Genomic DNA, 18,520 nt, shown 5'->3' on the forward strand with positions numbered 1-18,520 from the left:
CAAGACAGGATGGGAGGGGAGAAAGATGGAGAGTGGGGCCATGCTAGATTAGGAGAGAAAGAGACAGGGCAATAGTGAATAGGAGGTAGGGAGAATGACAAGAAATGCTGAAAGGGCTGAAGAGACAGTACAGAAGGGAAATAGCTTACATAGGAGGAGGGAGAGAGGCAATTCTGGGGGGGGAGATTGTTGGGCAAGGGTAATGCTGAATGTTGAAGTGGGGGAGCAGAGAGACACAGGCTATGCTGGATGGTGAGGAGAGACGGGAGATACTGGATGGTGGCTGTTGGGGAGTGAGACAGACAGGCAAGAGTGGATGTTGGGGGGAAGAATAGAGAGAGAACTCTTCTCTCCTTCCAGATTTTTCATAAATCTATGAAAACACTGTTATTTCAACAGTTCTTAACTAAGAGCTAGATTCACTAAGCCCACCTTACCTTTCCAGTCTGTGCCCAATCTATCCGATCAGTGGCTGGGCTACCGATTCACCACGAGTCTCCATGCAAATTATGCCGATCAGAGGCACGCCCCCAAATTGACCACATGGGTCGCTGAAGAACGATCCTGACGCATGCACAGACCATCTTCTTTGCCTGTAGATGGTCTGCGCATGCGCTGGCCCTCAGTAGGACTGCTCGTTGACTGATCTCCCCACACTTCCTGAGGCAGAAAAAGATAGGATCGGAGCCGGCAAAGCCGAGGTTGCATGTTTCCTCCTGCACTTTTCAGAGCTGTAAACTTTTTTTTTTTTTTTTTTACTTTTTTCGCAAGGCGCTTTAAACCCGCAGGTTAAAACCACGGGCTCGCAGGGTGGCAGAGAGCAGGAGAGTCAGGGCTCTTGCCGTCGGTGGTTAACACTTTGCTTTCAGCTGGAGTTTAGTGTCTCGCAGATCTATAAGCAGTGCTGAGTGCAGTAAATATGGTTTGCAAGGCTGGCTCTCAAATGTCCTGGGAAATTGTGTTGACGGTGAGGATGCAAACAATAATCTCTTCCTCCCATGGTGCCACAGTCCTAAGTGCTGCCTCCTGTCATATTTTTCGCTCCATAAGACGCACCTGACCATAAGACACACCCTAGATTTAGAGGAGGAAAAACCAAGAAAAAAATATTCTGAACCAAATTGTGCCTCTGAACCCAGCCCCCTAGAAAAATAGACAAATATACTGCAGCAGACAGATTTTGATCACTAAATTGAAATCCTACCTTTGTTGCCTGGTGATTTCTGGTTGCAATAGATACAGTACTCCCCCGAAATTCGGAGGGGTTACATTCACGGAGTGACTGCGAATATCGGAAGAGTACTGTAATCGGCATTCCCCCTCCTCCTCCTCTCTTGCTCTGGCCCGAGCTGCACCACTGGGCAAAGTATAAGGACAGCTCGAGAAACCATCATTTACTGGGGGCATCACTAGGGATAAGTGCACAGCCCTGGGGGGTAGGGAGGAGAAAAGATCAGCACTGAGTGCCAAATACCACCAGATTCACCCTGCTTCGCAATTTTCCAACCCTTGGTGCAAAATGACACCCTACCCTGTCTTGACCTGCCACTGGAAACTGAGACTCTGGATGCAATACTTTGGAAATCTGAAGTTGCTCAATTCATGTTGAGTCTTTCCATGTTGGTCTTCAAGGGGGATCAAGAGGGAAAATTATCATGCATGGAGGTAAGCCTCAAAGACATACTCAAACAGATAGATAGATTAAAAACTGACAAATTTCTGGGCCTAGACGGAATCCACCCGAGAATACTGAAAGAGCTCAGAGACGAAACAGTGGAGTTACTGCAGCAGATTTGCAATCTATCCTTGAAAACAGGGGTAATCCCGGAGGACTAGAGAATGTTACACCTATCTTCAAAAAAGGATCGAGAGGCGACCCAGGGAACTACAGACCGGTGAGCTTAACCTCAGTTCCGGGGAAGATAGTTGAATTATTGATCAAGGACAGTATCAATGAGCATATAGAAAAAAATAATCTGATGAGAACAAGCCAGCATGGTTTCTGTAAAGGAAGATCATGCCAAACGAACCTACTGCACTTCTTTGAGGGGATAAGCGAACAATTGGACAAAGGTGACCCCATAGACATCGTATTTCTGGACTTCCAAAAAGCCTTCGACCCAAGGTACCCCATGAGCGCCTACTAAGGAAACTGTGGAACCACGGGGTGGAAGGGGACGTGCATAGATGGATCAGAAATTGGCTGGCAGACAGAAAACAGAGGGTAGGAGTAAAGGGACACTACTCTGACTGGAAAGGGGTCACGAGAGGCGTCCTGCAGGGAGTCAGTGCTGGGACCGCTGCTGTTCAATATATTCATTAATGACCTGGAATCAGGGACGAAGTGCGAAGTTATAAAATTCGCGGACGACACAAAACTCTCCAGTAGGGTTAGAACTGTTGAGGAATGTAAAGAACTACAAAGGGACCTGAACAAACTGAGTGAGTGGGCAAATAAATGGCAGATGAGCTTCAATGTAGAGAAATGTAAAGTCTTGCACATAGGGAAAGGAAACCCAATGTATAACTACACGATGGGGGGGATGGTACTGGGGGAAGGCAAACTAGAAAAGGACTTGGGGGTTTTGGTGGATAAAACAATGAAGATGGCGGTACAATGCACAGCAGCTTCAAAGAAGGCGAACAGAATGTTGGGCATTATCAAAAAAGGTATCACTACCAGAACGAAGGAGGTTATCCTGCCACTGTATCGGGCGATGGTGCGCCTGCATCTTGAGTACTGCGTTAAATACTGGTCGCCGTACCTTAAAAAGGATATGGCGATACTCGAGAGGGTCCAGAGAAAAGCAAAAAGGATGATAAAAGGCATGGAAAACCTTTCATATGCTGAAAGGCTAGAGAAGCTGGGGCTCTTTTCCCTGGAAAAGCGGAGACTTAGAGGGGACAAGATAGAAACTTATAAGATCATGAAAGGTATACAGAAAGTAGAGAGGGACAGATTCTTCAGACTAGCAGGGGCAACAAAAACAAGAGGGCATTCAAAAAAATTGAAAGGAGACAAATTCAGAACAAATGCTAGGAAGTTCTTCACTCAGAGGGTGGTGGACACCTGGAATGCACTTCCAGAAGAGGTGGTAGGGCAGAGTACGATTTTGGGTTTCAAAATGGGATTGGATGATTTCCTGAAGGAAAAGGGGATTGAAGGGTATAGTTAGAGGGTTACTATACAGGATATTAAAGGATTAGGGAATAAAATGTTTTAGGTAAAAGATCACTTACAGGTCATGGACTTGGGGGGGCCGCCGCGGGAGCGGACTGCTGGGCATGATGGACCCATGGTCTGACTCGGCAGAGGCGATGCTTATGTTCTTATGAGTACTGTGTCCAGCACTGGTCACCATACATGAAGAAGGACTCGAAAGGGTCCAGAGAAGAGCGACTAAAATGGTTAAGGGGCTGGAGGAGTTGCCGTACAATGAGAGATTGGAGAAACTGGGCCTCTTCTCCCTTTAAAAGAGGAGACAGAGGGGACATGATCGAAAGTTTCAAAATACTGAAGGGAATAGACTTAGCAGATAAAGACAAATTGTTCACCCTCTTCAAGGTAGGAAGAACGAGATGGCACTCTCTAAAGTTGAAAGAGGATAGATTCCGTACAAACGTAAGGAAGGTTCTTCACCCAGAGAGTGATAGAAAACTGGAACGCTCTTCTGGAGTCTGTTATAGGGGAAAACACCCTGCAGGGATTCAAGACAAAGTTGGACAAGTTCCTGCTAAACTGGAACGTACACAGGTGAGGCTGGACTCATTTAGAGCACTGGTCTTTGACCTGGGGGCCACCGCGTGAGCGGACTGCTGGGCATGATGGACCACTGGTCTGACCTAGCAGCGGCAATTTTTATGTTCTTATGGTCCCAGGCTCTGGTTTCTATTTTTTGTTAACTCTTTCGCCAGGGTCTCCTGCCCTTTTGACGTTTTCTTCTTTCTCCATCTCACCATCCATCTTCTATCTTTATACCTTCCTTTCTGTTTCTTTCCCATGGTCTACCATCTCTCTCTCTAACCTTGCCTTGTGCCCTGGGTCAAACCTCTCTATTCCCCTCCATGCAGCATCTCTCCCTTCCTTCCCTCCATTATCATGTGCAACATTTTTCTCTCGTCCCATGCACCATCTTTCCCTGTCCTCCACTCTGTTTCCAGCATTTCTCCCTCACAACCCTTTCTACCTCTTTGTTGCATATCTCCCTTCCTCTTTTCCACGCCATGTCCAACAATTCTTCCTCTCTCCCCTCATGTGCAGCTTTCCATCCATCCCTCCCATCCCCCTATGCAGCAACTTTCCATCCATCCCTCCCCACCCACCGTGAGATCAGACATATTTCAGGTCTCCTAAAGCAGCAGTGGCAGTAACTGGCCGACAGAAGCAGCGTTGTGAACAAGCTGCCTGCACCACTAGGGTTTATCCCAGGACAAGCAGGCATGATATTCTCACATGTGGGTGACGTCATATACGGAGCCCCAGCGCGGACAGCTTTTCAAGCAAACTTGATTGAAGTTTCAAGTTTGCACACTGCACCACGCATGTGCCTGCCTCCTCGCCCACTAGAGGGCGCATCCCACCTCGTGGTCCTCAGTTCAACTTTTTCCGCGGAGCCAGAAAGCCCTGTGGATTGTGAGCTCCCCTTTTGCCTGCATTTCTGTCACCGCGTCTGAATTCCTTTCGGTCGCTGTGTTTTTCTATTTTCTTTTCGTGTTGTGTTAATTCGTTTTTTATAAAAAAAATATAGAAACATAGAAACATAGAAAGATGACGGCAGAAAAGGGCCAAAGCCCATCAAGTCTGCCCACTATAGACCCTCCCCTTAAGATTAGCTAGTGTTTTGCCCTGACCCTCTTAGGGATCCCACATGGGCGTCCCATTTATTCTTAAAATCTGGCACGCTGCTTGCCTCGATCACCTGCACTGGAAGCCCGTTCCACCGATCAATCACTCGCTCCGTGAAGAAATACTTCCTGGTGTCGCCGTGAAATTTTCCGCCCCTGAGTTTGAGCGGGTGCCCTCTTGTGGTTGAGGGGCCTCTAAGAAGGAAGATGTCATCTTCCACTTCTATACGTCTGGTGATGTATTTAAACGTCTCAATCATGTCTCCCCTCTCCCTGCGCTCCTCTAGAGTGTAGAGCTGCAAATTGTCTAGTCTTGCTTCGTACGGGAGACCTTTAAGCCCTGAGACCATTCTGGTGGCCATTCTTTGGACCGACTCTACCCTCTGCACGTCTTTGCGGTAGTGTGGCTTCCAGAATTGCACGCAGTATTCCAGATGAGGTCTCACCATGGCCCTGTACAATGGCATAATGACAGCAGGCTTTCTGCTGACAAAACTTCTACGGATGCAACCCAGCATCTGCCTTGCCTTTGAGGAAGCCTTCTCCACCTGATTGGCAGATTTCATGTCTGCACTAATGATTACTCCCAAATCTCGTTCCGCTGAAGTCCTGGTCAAGGTCTCCCCGTTCAAGGTATAAGTTCTGCACGGGTTTCTGTTACCTAAGTGCATGACCTTACATTTTCCAGCATTGAAGCCCAGCTGCCAGGTTGAGGACCAGCATTCCAATGTGCGCAGGTCCTGCGCCATACTATCTTGTAAATTGTCCTCGCTTACCATATTACATAGTTTGGCGTCGTCGGCGAATAATGTTACTTTACCTTGAAGCCCTTGAGTCAGATCTCCTATGAATATGTTGAAGAGGAGCGGACCCAAGACCGAGCCCTGAGGCACCCCGCTGGTCACCTCCGATGTCCCAGAGAAAGTACCGTTAACCATCACCCTCTGACGTCTGCCACTCAGCCAATCTCTGACCCATGCCGTCAGAGTCTCTCCCAACCCCATTGATTTCATCTTGTTTAACAGTCTGCGGTGTGGGACGCTGTCAAAAGCTTTACTGAAGTCCAGGTACACTATGTCCAGTGAATCTCCTTCATCCAGTCTTTTTGTTACCCAGTCAAAGAAGCTGATGAGGTTTGATTGGCAGGACCTACCCTTGGTGAATCCATGTTGATTGGGGTCCCGTAGATTCCCTTCGTTCAAGACCGGAAGCCGTGGCCGCGGGACGTCGGTCGTTCCCGGCCTGTTTCATCGTTCATGTCCCATCCTGTGACGGGCTTTAAAAAATGCAGCCGGTGTGAGCGGTTGCTCTCCATAACAGACCCCCACCGGTGGTGCATAATTTGCCTGGGCCCGGATCATCCTACGGCCTCCTGTGACCGCTGTTCCACCTTTCAGCCCAGGGCTCTCCGCCGCCGGCGGGCGAGAATGGCGGAGTTGTTTGTGGTGGACCCCGCGCCGGTGAAGGCCTCGACTTCGGCCCCGGCCTTGACCTCGGCCTCGGCGACCTCGGGGGCCTCGGCTTCGCCTCGCCCCTCGACTTCGAAGTCGACCTCGGGAACAAAACCTGCCTCGGGTAAGTCCTCCTTTCCATCCCCTACAGGGTCTGCGAAGAAGCCATCCTCTGCTCCGGCCAAGGCGGGTGGGTCGTCCTCGGCCCCGCCTAAGGCTCCGACCTCGCACGCCCCGAGGGAATACTCGAGACCGAGGTCGCCCTCCAGGGAGCATGCCCCGGACTCGGACCTCCCGACTTTCGTCGGGATTCCGGCCTTTCAGGACCTCCTCCGAGCTCTAATTTCATCGGAGCTGTCGGGGGCCCTGGAACAGCTGCAGCGGGCTTCGACCCTGGCTGCTTTGACCTCGAAGGCCCCGACCTCGGCGACCTCGGCCTCGGGTATCGGGGCTCCACCGACCTCGGCCTCGGTCTTACCCTCGACCTCGGCCTCGGGGGCACCGCCTGAGTGCAGCGTGCGGCCCCGGGACAAGGTGCGGCGGGTGCGACGCATTTCCTCCTCTTCTTCCTCGAGGTCCTCCCGGGGCTCTTCGCCCTCGACTCGACCTCGGACGAGGCGCCGACCGAGGAAGCCGAAGCGCTCGCGGGGCTCTCCTCGGCGGCGTGATCGTTCTTCGCCGATCGGGGGCGATGCTTTGCGGGTGTCGGAGTTGCGCCTCGATAATCCGAGGCTTCTCCGCTCCCCTGCTAAACGGGTGTCCCGCTCTTCCTCGCCGAGGAAACGGGAGGGTGCCCTCGTCCCCCAGACTCCGGGTACCTCGCCTAGAGGCTCTTCGAGGCGGGGACGTTCTCCTACCCCCTCGAGGCCTGTGGAGCTGACGTCGTGGGGCTCGGGGTCCGGCAGGGATCCCCATTATTATTCTCACGAGGCTTCTCCCGTTTCTTCGGCGGTGAGGTCGAGAACTCCTTTGCCGCCTGCAAGGCCGTCCTCATTTTCAACTTTTGTACAGGACATGGCCCGAGCCCTCGGGTTGGACCTCTCGGCGGGTTCTCAATATTCGAAGGAGTTCCTTGAGGAGCAGGACCTTCCCACTCCGCCTAGGGAGGCTCCCCGGCTCCCCTTCAATAAGGTCCTCCTACAGACCTGGCTGAAAAATCTGACAAACCCTCTTACAGTCACGTCCGTCCCGTCCAAGATGGAAGGCAAATACAGGACGGTGCCGGCCAAGGGGTTTGAGAAGGCGCAACTCTCCCACCAGTCCTTACTGGTGGAGTCTGCCCTGAAAAAGTCACAACCCTCCCGGGTTTCTGCGGCGGTTCCACCCGGCAGGGAGGGGCGGACCCTGGACAAATTTGGCCGTTGCCTCTACTCTAATTCCCTGATGGCCACCAGGGTACTAAATTATGCCTTCACCTTTTCCTCATATCTGCGTGGCATGGTGAAGGACCTCCCTCAATTTCGTGACTCCTTACCGGACTCCCAAAAGGCGGGATTTGACAAATTTATGTCCAACCTGTCTCAATTGCGGTTGTACCTTTTCCATGCCTTGTACGACGCATTTGAGCTGGTTTCGAGGGTGTCGGCCTTCGCGGTGGCCATGCGCCGTCTGGCCTGGCTTCGCACCCTCGATATGGACCCAAACCTGCAGGACCGTCTTGCAGACTTGCCTTGTGTGGGGTCCGAGTTGTTCGACGAGTCTTTAGAGGCGGCGACCAAAAGGTTGTCGGAACAGGAGCGCTCGTTGGCCTCCTTGGTCCGTCCTAAGCCTAGACCCCCGCCGCAGAAACCTTTCCGTCCTCCTCCGAGGCGGTATCCCCAAAAGTCTACCCCGGCTTTTTCTAGGCCGCCGCCTAGACGCCCAGCTCAGCGAGGCAGAGGGGGACAGACGCAAGCCCCGGCGCAGGGTCCTTCCAAGCCCGCGCCCTCCTTTTGACGGGCTGAGCGGATGGGGCAGGTTTCCCTCCGCGACCTCACAGGATACCCTTCCCATTGGGGGGCGTCTCCGGTCCTTCTATGCGGCTTGGACCGAAATAACATCAGACGCTTGGGTGCTCCGGACCGTCTCCGAGGGCTACTCTCTCAATTTGTTGTCAGCGCCGCCGGATCATCCTCCGGGAGCTTCCCCTTGCAATCGGGCCCAACTTCCCATCCTACTGGCCGAGGCCAGGGCCCTGCTGAAACTTCGGGCGGTGGAACCGGTCCCCACAGACCAGCTGGGGACGGGGTTTTACTCCCGCTACTTTTTGGTCCCAAAAAAGACCGGCGACTTACGCCCCATACTGGACCTCAGGAAGCTCAACAAATTCTTGGTCCGGGAGAAGTTTCGAATGCTGTCTCTCCCAATTTTATATCCTCTCTTGGAGGAAGGGGACTGGATGTGCTCCCTCGACCTGAAGGAAGCATACACTCATGTTCCGGTGCATCCCGCCTTCCGGAAATTTTTAAGGTTCCTGTGGGGGATCTGCACCTTCAGTACAGGGTCCTTCTTTTCGGCCTGGCCTCGTCCCCTCGAGTCTTCACGAAGTGTATGGTAGTGGTCGCGGCAGCCCTGAGATCTTGTGGGCTGCATGTTTTCCCGTACCTGGACGATTGGCTGATCAAGAGCCCGACCAGGGAGGGGGTTATCTCAGCGACCCGACAGTCTATCGCCTTCCTTCAACGACTGGGGTTCGAGGTGAATTTTCCCAAGTCGCAGTTGCGCCCGGCCCAGTCCCTTCAATTTATAGGCGCAGTGCTGGTCACTGTGCGCCTACGTTCGTACCTCCCGCCGCCTCGGCAGCCTTGGTTCGGCTGGGCCGTCTGGTCTCTCAACTTCCTGTGGTGTCAGCCCAGCGCATGATGATGCTTCTGGGCCACATGGCATCGACGGTCCACGTCACCCCGTTCGCCAGACTACACCTGAGAATTCCTCAGTGGACCCTGGCCTCCCAGTGGCGCCAGGATTGCGATCCGGTGTCTCGTCTCATTACGGTGACTCCTTCTTTCAGACGATCGCTCCGTTGGTGGACCGACTCTTCGAATCTTTCCGGGGGTTTGCTATTTCTCGCCCCTCCTTATCGCAAGATTCTGACCACGGACTCCTCGGAGTACGCGTGGGGGGCCCACCTCGACGGTCTACGGACCCAGGGTCTGTGGTCGACGGAGGACCGTCGCTGTCACATCAACGTGCTGGAACTTCGAGCCATCTATATGGCGGTTCGAGCGTTCGCTCACCTCCTCCACGATCAGGTAGTCCTCGTTCGCACGGACAACCAGGTGGCGATGTACTATGTGAACAAGCAAGGTGGGACGGGCTCTTGGCCCCTCTGCAGGGAGGCGCTTCGCCTTTGGGAGTGGGCGATCTCCCGGAACATCTTCCTACAGGCGGTCTATATCCAGGGAGACCAAAACTGCTTGGCAGACAAGCTCAGTTGGCTTCTTCAGCCGCACGAGTGGTCTCTCCACTCCAGGGTCCTGCGCGAGGTCTTCGACCGCTGGGGGACTCCGCAGGTGGACCTGTTTGCCTCCCCGGAGACTCGAAAACTACCCCTGTATTGTTCTCGGATGTACTCCCCGGACCGTCTGGAAGCAGATGCCTTCCTTCTGGACTGGGGGGGAAGGTTCCTGTATGCGTTTCCTCCCTTTCCTTTGATCATGAGAACGTTGGTGCGTCTCAAATCATCCACGGCCACTATGATTCTCATTGCGCCTCGGTGGCCCCGTCAACACTGGTTCTCCCTGCTTCTTCAACTCAGTGTCAGGGAACCTCTGCTTCTGCCTGTGTTTCCCTCTCTGCTATCTCAGAGTCGGGGTTCGCTGTTGCATCCCAATCTTCAGTCATTGCACCTGGCTGCTTGGTTCCTTTCCCCTTCACTTCGATCCCGGTTTCTCAGTCAGTGAGGGAAGTTTTGGAAGCCTCGCACAAGGTCTCGACCAGGCTTTGTTATTCCCAGAAGTGGACCAGATTTTCATCTTGGTGTTCCTCGCGTCATCTTCGGTTTTAGACTACTTGTTACATTTGTCTAATTCAGGCCTGAAGACGACATCTGTTCGAGTACATCTCAGTGCCATTTCAGCCTTTCATCGGCACTTGGATGGTCGTTCTCTTTCGCTTCATCCTATGGTGACACGGTTCTTGAAGGGACTAATCAATGTTTGTCCCCCTCTGAAGCCTCCTCCTGTTGTTTGGGATTTGAATGTTGTCTTAGCTCAACTGATGAAACCTCCCTTTGAGCCGATTGACAAGTCTCTCCTGAAATTCCTTACTTGGAAGGTGGTATTTCTGATTGCTCTCACATCTGCTCGAAGGGTTAGTGAGTTGCAAGCTTTGGTTGCGGATCCACCTTTCACTGTGTTCCATCATGACAAGGTGGTTCTACGCACACATCCAAAATTTTTACCTAAAGTTGTGTCGGATTTCCACCTCAATCAGTCCATTGTCCTTCCTGTGTTCTTTCCTAAGCCCCACTCCCATCCTGGCGAGACGGCGCTCCGTACGCTTGACTGTAAGAGGGCGTTGGCATTTTATCTCCAACGTACCAGGTCTCATCGGAAGGTTCCTCAATTGTTTTTGTCCTTTGATCCTAATCGTCTGGGACACCCGATTTCCAAGCGCACCTTGTCCAACTGGTTGGCTGCTTGCATTTCTTTTTGCTACGCTCAGGCTGGTCTCCCGCTCTCGGGGCGAGTCACGGGGCATAAGGTCCGGGCGATGGCAGCTTCGGTTGCTTTCCTCCGATCCACTCCTATGGAGGACATATGTAAAGCTGCCACTTGGTCTTCGGTTCATACGTTCACCTCCCACTACTGTCTGGACACTTTGTCCAGAAGCGACGGCCGATTTGGCCAGTCGGTGTTACGTAACCTGTTTTCTTAAATTGCCATCCTCCCACCTGCCCGTTTTTTTTTGGTTGGCTTGGAGGTCACCCACATGTGAGAATATCATGCCTGCTTGTCCTGGGATAAAGCACAGTTACTTACCGTAACAGGTGTTATCCAGGGACAGCAGGCATATATTTTCACAACCCGCCCACCTCCCCGGGGATGGCTTCTTTGCTAGTGATGGAACTGAGGACCACGAGGTGGGATGCGCCCTCTAGTGGGCGAGGAGGCAGGCACATGCGTGGTGCAGTGTGCAAACTTGAAACTTCAATCAAGTTTGCTTGAAAAGCTGTCCGCGCTGGGGCTCCGTAGATGACGTCACCCACATGTGAGAATATATGCCTGCTGTCCCTGGATAACACCTGTTACGGTAAGTAACTGTGCTTTCTTTCTGGTGCATCATCAATGACGCAGCAGAGGGAAGGCCTTGGTGGGGCAGGCGTGGACCCACCCATCTCCCCTCACAAAATGCCCTTGTAGTCTAGTACAGTGGTCCCAACCCTGTCCTGGAGGACCACCATGCTAGTCGGGTTTTCAGGCTAGCCCTAATAAATATGCATGAGAGAGATTACCATATAATGGAAGTGACGGGCATTCAAATCTGCTCCATGCATATTCATTAGAGCTATCCTGAAAACCCAATTGGCCTGGTGGTCCTCTAGGACAGGGTTGGGGACAACTGGTCTAGTAGATCTCCCCCCCCCCCATGACCCACCCCATGACCTCAACTTACCATAGAATCCAGGGAAGAGGCATACTTCCTTTTGGGAGTGTCATCAGAATGGTGGCACCCCCACCCAGTGTATTCTAAGAACATAAGAATAGCCTTACTGAGTCAGACCAACGGTCTGTCAAGCCCAGTAGCCTGTTCTCATGGTGGCCAATCCAAGTCACTAGTACCTGGCCAAAACTCAAAGAGTAGCAACATTCCATGCTACCAATCTAGGGCAAGCAATGGCTTGCCCCATGTCTTTCTCAATAACAGTCTATGGACTAATTGTCCAAACCCTTCTTAAAACCAGCTGTGCTATCTACTTCACGGTATAGCGGTATATAAGAAATAAATTATCATTATTATTACTCTTACCACAACCTCTGGCAATGCATTCCAGAGCTTAACTATTCTCTGAGTGAAAAAATATTTTCTCCTATTGATTTTAAATGTATTTCCCTGTAACCTCATCAAGTATCCCCTAGTCTTTGTAATTTTTGATGGAGTGAAAAATCAATCAACTGTACCCGTTCTACTCCACTCAAGATTTTATAGACTTCAATCAGATCTCCCCCTCAGCCATCTCTTTTCCAAGCTGAAGAGCCCTAACCTTTTTAGACTTTCCTCATATGAGAGGGGTTTAATCACCTTTATCATCTTGGGCGCTCTTCTTTCGCTCTTCTTTGAACTTTTTCTAGTGCTGCTATAACTTTCTTGAGATAAGGATACCAGAATTGACCTGCAATATTCTAGTGAAGTCACACCATGGAGTGATACAGGGACATTATAACATTCTTAGTCTTGTTAACCATCCCTTTTTAAATAATTCCTAGCATCTTGTTTGCTTTTATGGCCGCCGCCGCACATTGGGCAGAAGATTTCATCGTATTGTCTATGATGCACTGGGCAGGGCCTAACTATCAAATAAGGGGAACTACCTTATTTTGTAATTAGATCCTGCTTAATGTATCCCAGAATGCACCAGGTGGGGGCATCACCAGTTTGATAACACAGCTATGGAAAGAGGAGTGAAGGATGCCTACTCCTTCCTCCATGCTTTTTTGAGGTATGTTGGGGCTGTGGAGTGAACCAGATCTGGGTGTCTGGCTTGCCTTAGAGTGGGGGATGGTCTGGCCTGACCAGGAACCCCACTGGACCACCAGGGCCTTTTGTAAGGGGTGCTGGGAGGAAACCACCGAACCACCAGAGACTTTTTTAAGGGCTAGAGAGGGTCAACTGATTGCTTTTTTTGTCAACTTTTCTGCTTGTGCCTATGCCAGTCAGCGCTCAGGCATTGAAAGGAAGATAACACAGAATAGTGAGCAGCTAATTAATGCTGAAATTTTAAACATGGAATTAATTATTCTGAGCAAGCCATGGTAGTTATGTTGCGCTAGCTTCACAGTAGAATTTGATTCTATCATGAATCTTTGTAAGTCTCTTTAGCTTTGAAGGCTGAGGGAGTGGATATGATAGAAGTCTAAAATCCTGAGTGGCGTAGAATGGGTTAAAGTGAATTGATTGATCAAGTCTTTGTACATTTTGAAAGAATAAGGGACATACCAAGAAGTTACATAATACCATATTTTTTGCTCTATAAGACGCGCCTGACCATAAGACGCACCCTAGATTTAGAGGAGGAAGCCAAATTCTCCCTGCCGGGCTCTGCACCCAGCCCTACATTTTTTTTGCTAAGCCCTGCACCCTGTCCTCCCTTTCTGCCAGGCTCTGTACCCTGTCCCCCCTCTGGTAGGGCACAGGGCAGGCACGCCTAATGGCTGGAAGGCAGGTAGGCCTAGTGGCTGACTGGCCGGCAGGTAGGGCAGGCAGGCCTAGTGGCAGGTAGACAGGGACAGGGCATAAGGCAGGCAGGCAGATAGATATGGTTTTGCGCCATGACATGCAGAGAAATACGTAGACAAAGGTTAAATTGAACCACCAAGAAGCTGGACTCTGCATACATTGCAACTCCAAGAAACAGCAATGCAAGTCCCCTAAAGAAAAAAATAAATAGAAAATTTTTTTCTACCTTTGTCTTCTCTGGTTTCTGCTTTCCTCATCTTCTTGTCACTCTCTTCATTTCATCCACTGTCTACCCTCTTTCTGCCCCTTCTATATGGCATCGTCTCTCCTTCTATTCCCCTTCCAGAAACTGTATGCCTCCCCCTTCCATCTCCCTTCACCCCCATTGGTCTGGCATCCATATTCTTCCCTTCTTCCCTCTCCTAATGGTCTGGCATTTCACTCTGTCATCTCCCTTCCCCCCACTTCCATCAGCATCTGCTCCCTTTCTTTCCCTCCAACACAAATCCATTCAGTATCTTTCCCCCTTATATCTCTCTCCCCTTTCCCTGCACACCAATTCCATCAGCATCTGCCCCCCTCTCCCTCCACCATCCTTCTATGCTCCTTTCTCTCCCCCCAATGCTGTGCAGCAAGGTCCCATGATGACTGCGGCTGCCGGTCCACCCCCTCCAATTTTACTTAATTTTTCCTGAACAGAGCCGATAGACGCAGTCATCGCGGGACTTCCTGCACTTCAGCACAGCTGCCAACTCTGTTCCAGAATAAATACGTCAGAGGGAGAGGATTTGCCAGCTCACGGGGACCCCCTAGAGCCGTGGGGCCCGGGGCAGCTGCCCTCTTTGCTCCCCTCTAACGCTGGCCCTGCCCAGACCCCAGGGTCAGGAAGGCTGCTGCCGCCCCTCACTCAGGACACCCGCTCTCGCGCTGTGGAGCAGCCATCTTGGATCCGAGGCATGCAGCGCTTTGCCATTGACTGACAGAAGAGGTGACATAGGTGGAGCCAGTCAGAAGTGCCGACGCTGTAGAGTGAGCCAATGAGGGTAAGGCTGGAGGCCTGGAAGGTTGGCGATGGGGGAGGCGGCTTCATGTGACAAGTGACATGATGTAAGCGCTTTCCTTCGGGAGCTGCAGCATATCCTGGTTGGTGGCAGCGGTCTGAGCGAGTTCATGAAGGTTGCAAAGAGTCTGCGCTGCTAGCTCTGGACCGACAGTACAAAAAGGGGGAAGGGTGTGTGTGGTATTCGCTCCATAATATGCATCCATATTTCCACCCACTTTTTTGGGGAAAACAGTGCATCTGGAGTGAAAAATGTGGTACTTCTAAAAACTCCAAAAACCAGATCTGCTCTCTATTCTTCAGACACCTGAAGGGTTTCGGGCTAACTGAGCCTCTTATACCAAATGTTTGGTTGGAAATTATAAACAGAGTGTTACATCAGTAAGCAGGAACTTATGTGGAAGGTTTTATCCGAGTTCACCAGGGTTCAACACCACCAGATGCACCAACGTGCTTGGCAGATATTCCCCAATCACATCATTTTAAAACACTCTGTGGGCTAATCTAAAAATCTATAATTCAGAGTGCAAAAGTTTTTTTTTTAAACTGCTTTTTTTCTTTTTCTCTTTAGACTATAAATGAATGCAAAAATTGTTATCAATCGCCCAAAAACCCTGGTGTCTATATAGTGTAGAGAATTAAATTTAAATAGGATTGAAATAAATAAATCAATAATTCAACAGTGCTTTTAAATGACATTGGTGAAAAAGCTCCTGAGAAATAAAAAGCCTGGTGAATTTTAAACCCTTAATAAAATGGCTGAAAAACAGGAACTTATCTGCAAACCGTTGTTTATTATATTATGCAGGGTGCCAGTTGATTGTCCTACAGAGCCCCGTTTCGTATCCTTCATCAGGGGCATCTCCCAAAGCAGTACGGGTCAAAAGATGGTTCTCTGCGGTGCAGTTACACTGCAAATTAAAAAAAAAAAGTAGTTTTTTTAAAAAAACTTTTGCACTACGAATTATAGATTTTTAGATTAGCCCACAGAGTGTTTTAAAATGATGTGAGTGGGTAATATCTGCCAAGCACGTTGGTGCATTTGGTGGTGTTGAACCCTGGTGAACTCGGATAAAACCTTCCACATGAGTTCCCACTTACTGATGTAACACTCTGTTTATAATTTCCAACCAAACATTTGGTATAAGGGGCTCAGTTAGCCCGAAACCCTTCAGGTGTCTGGAGAATAGAGAGCAGGGTCTGGTTTTTGGAGTTTCAAGTCATTTTGACCCCTCTCATTAGATTAAGGCTCTTATTTCTAGTACTTCTAAAAGAAATCATATTTTTTCACTCAAGAAATAGTTCAGCTCAGGACCTCATTACCAGGAGATGTGGTAAAAGCAGCTAGTGCAGGGGCATAGCCATGGGTAGGCCTGGGTCCACCCACAGTTAAGGGCATTAAGGAGCAAGCTAGGCTCCTGCTGCTGTCTTCAAAGGTTCGCCAGCAGCATGTAAGAATCACTGCTGCTGGCCAGGAGAGTCTCGCAAGGTCCTTTTGCAGTTTTTCACAATCCTCTTGCAACTTTGGGCAAGTTTGTATGATCAGCAAATTTACCCCCTCTTTTACTAAGGTGTGCTAAATATTAGCGCATCGATAGAATATAATGGGCATGCTAGCATTTAGCGCGCGCTAAATCGTCTAGCACGCCTTAGTAAAAGGACCCCTTAATTACCTCACTAGTTATTCCCATCTCTAGATCCTTGATAAATATGTTAAAAAGCAGCAGTCCCAGCACAGACCCCTGGGGATCCTCACTATTTACCTTTTGCCAATGAGAATATTAACCATTTAACCTTATGCATTGGAGGAGAGAGCTTTATGTACGAGACCAGACTTCATTGGTAAAGTCTTGTTGGTAAAGAGGTGAAATGCTAAGGTGTCTACCTAAGTAGATTTACCCTCCAGATCACAATTCATGTTAACACATTGAAAAAAAAAACCCACTGCTGTATATTAATTTTCAGTTCTAAACTTTAAATATTTGGTTTGGTTTTAAATTGTATTACTTACGGAATAATATAAAATGAATACTTTTTGACAAGTAGATATACTTTGCCCCTTCATGAAGTCTTAATCACTTAGCTCCTTTCTGTGTTTCGTGTTCTTTTCTTGATCATTTGTTTTGGAAAAGACGAGTTGAAGATAAAATAGTAGTTACTGCTTTTAGATCTTTTTAGTCCGGTTGGTAGCTTAATTTGCATACTTGTCTGTTCACAGGACAGTCGGCCCAACATGTCAAGACCTCTGATTACTAGATCGCCTGCATCTCCGTTAAACAATCAAGGCATCCCTACTCCAGCACAGCTCACCAAATCCAACGCGCCTGTGCATATTGATGTTGGTGGGCATATGTACACCAGTAGTTTGGCAACACTCACTAAGTACCATGAGTCAAGGTAATTTGTATTACATTGTGACATTTGATAGTGAGAGATTTTGGGTGGAGATTTGTGGTAAAGAGACAGATTTCTGCTGTGAATTTTGTTTTCAATCAAATCTCTTCTTCCATATCCTACTTGAAAATTTGTATTTTCTGTGTGTTAATTACTGCTGGTAGTGTGGTTATGATTATTATTTAGTTTTATTTCCAAGAGTATATTACTTTGAACCTAGAAATACAACTTGAATACCCCTTGTGTAGCTAAGGATTTTTGAAAAGTAACTTTTCAAATTCAGGGTGTTTTTTTTTTGTTTGTTTTTTTAATTATCTTGTGACTTTTCAACCAGAATACTCCAAATATAAATTCTCATTCAGTTTAAATGTAAGAAAAATATATGCAAAAAGCTGTAAGAAACTGTATAACTTATCCTCCAAGGACAAGCAGGTATAATATTCCCTCATGTACTGTCACCCACAGAAGCCGATATGGACAGATACCAAGTCTACTATCACTTTAAATTTTAAGCACTACCCTTACCGTGTGATGCTGGTTTCTTCCCGCCCAGCTTAGGCTTTTGTGGAGCTGAGCAGTTTTGCTTTCAGAGTTTTCCTCGATGCGTCAAACTTTTGCCTTTATTGGGTGCCTTCCCTTCAGTTTTTGTCATTATTTGTTTGTTTTCTTTCAAGTTCCATCCCTTTTAGCTGAGTTTTCAAATTTTTTCAATCTAACATTTTAGGCCTTCAGGCCATTTCAATCCTTTTCCTGTTCCAAGAGCAATAAGCTAGTTTCGGTTTTCATTTTACTCGAGCCCCCTTACCTTCGCTGCGCTTTAGAAAAAAAACTGATGCCAAAGAAGCCTGCCTGTGCCGCCCTGCAGTCGCGTGTGTGTGGGCGGAAGTTTCTCCTCTGACAATTATCATTTTATAAACACAAATAAAACAGAGCAAGGTTCAACAAAACCCATCTCCCCTTCCTTTCACAAATATCCCCTTCACTATTGTGAAAACTGAACAAACCAAATTACTACAGAATGCTACATAGAAAAATCAAGCAAACAGAATACTTTAGAGAGAGAGCCCTAAGCCAGCTGGAAGCTAAAGAAGCACAGCCTGGACTTTGTGGTCTCCAGTTATGTCTAATACCAGCTCTAGCAGGATATATATTTCAAATCTGAACTATTCTAATCACAAAATATAAAATAATTTTGTTGTTGTTGTTGTTATTGTCTGGTAATTTTATTATCTTCAAATCACATTGGTCTCAGGCTTTGGTTTTAGGTTTCTTCTGTCTTCATCGTGCCATGGCTGGCTCCTGAAGGTAAAATAGGTGCAAGAGGAACTGGGGAGAAGATGCCAAGTCTGATACGGGCGCAATTTTTTTTTACCACAGGAGTAAGACTTTCCAC

The 18,520-nt window shown here is 49.0% G+C and overlaps 1 protein-coding gene across 5 annotated transcripts in view; it reads left to right on the top strand.

The window, feature by feature from the left end:
* The window catches only part of KCTD1 (potassium channel tetramerization domain containing 1), a 163,555-nt gene that overhangs the window by 34,628 nt on the left and 110,407 nt on the right, over window positions 1-18,520 (top strand). For all 5 annotated transcript variants that reach the window (XM_033933820.1, XM_033933819.1, XM_033933817.1 and 2 more), the window contains one exon: window positions 16,952-17,130. In XM_033933820.1, the coding sequence (XP_033789711.1) occupies window positions 16,952-17,130 (179 nt within the window). The remainder of the gene's footprint in view (window positions 1-16,951; window positions 17,131-18,520) is intronic.

This window comes from Geotrypetes seraphini, chromosome 2 (genome assembly GCF_902459505.1).
Source record: "Geotrypetes seraphini chromosome 2, aGeoSer1.1, whole genome shotgun sequence".
In the NCBI taxonomy this organism is placed as follows: domain Eukaryota; kingdom Metazoa; phylum Chordata; class Amphibia; order Gymnophiona; family Dermophiidae; genus Geotrypetes; species Geotrypetes seraphini.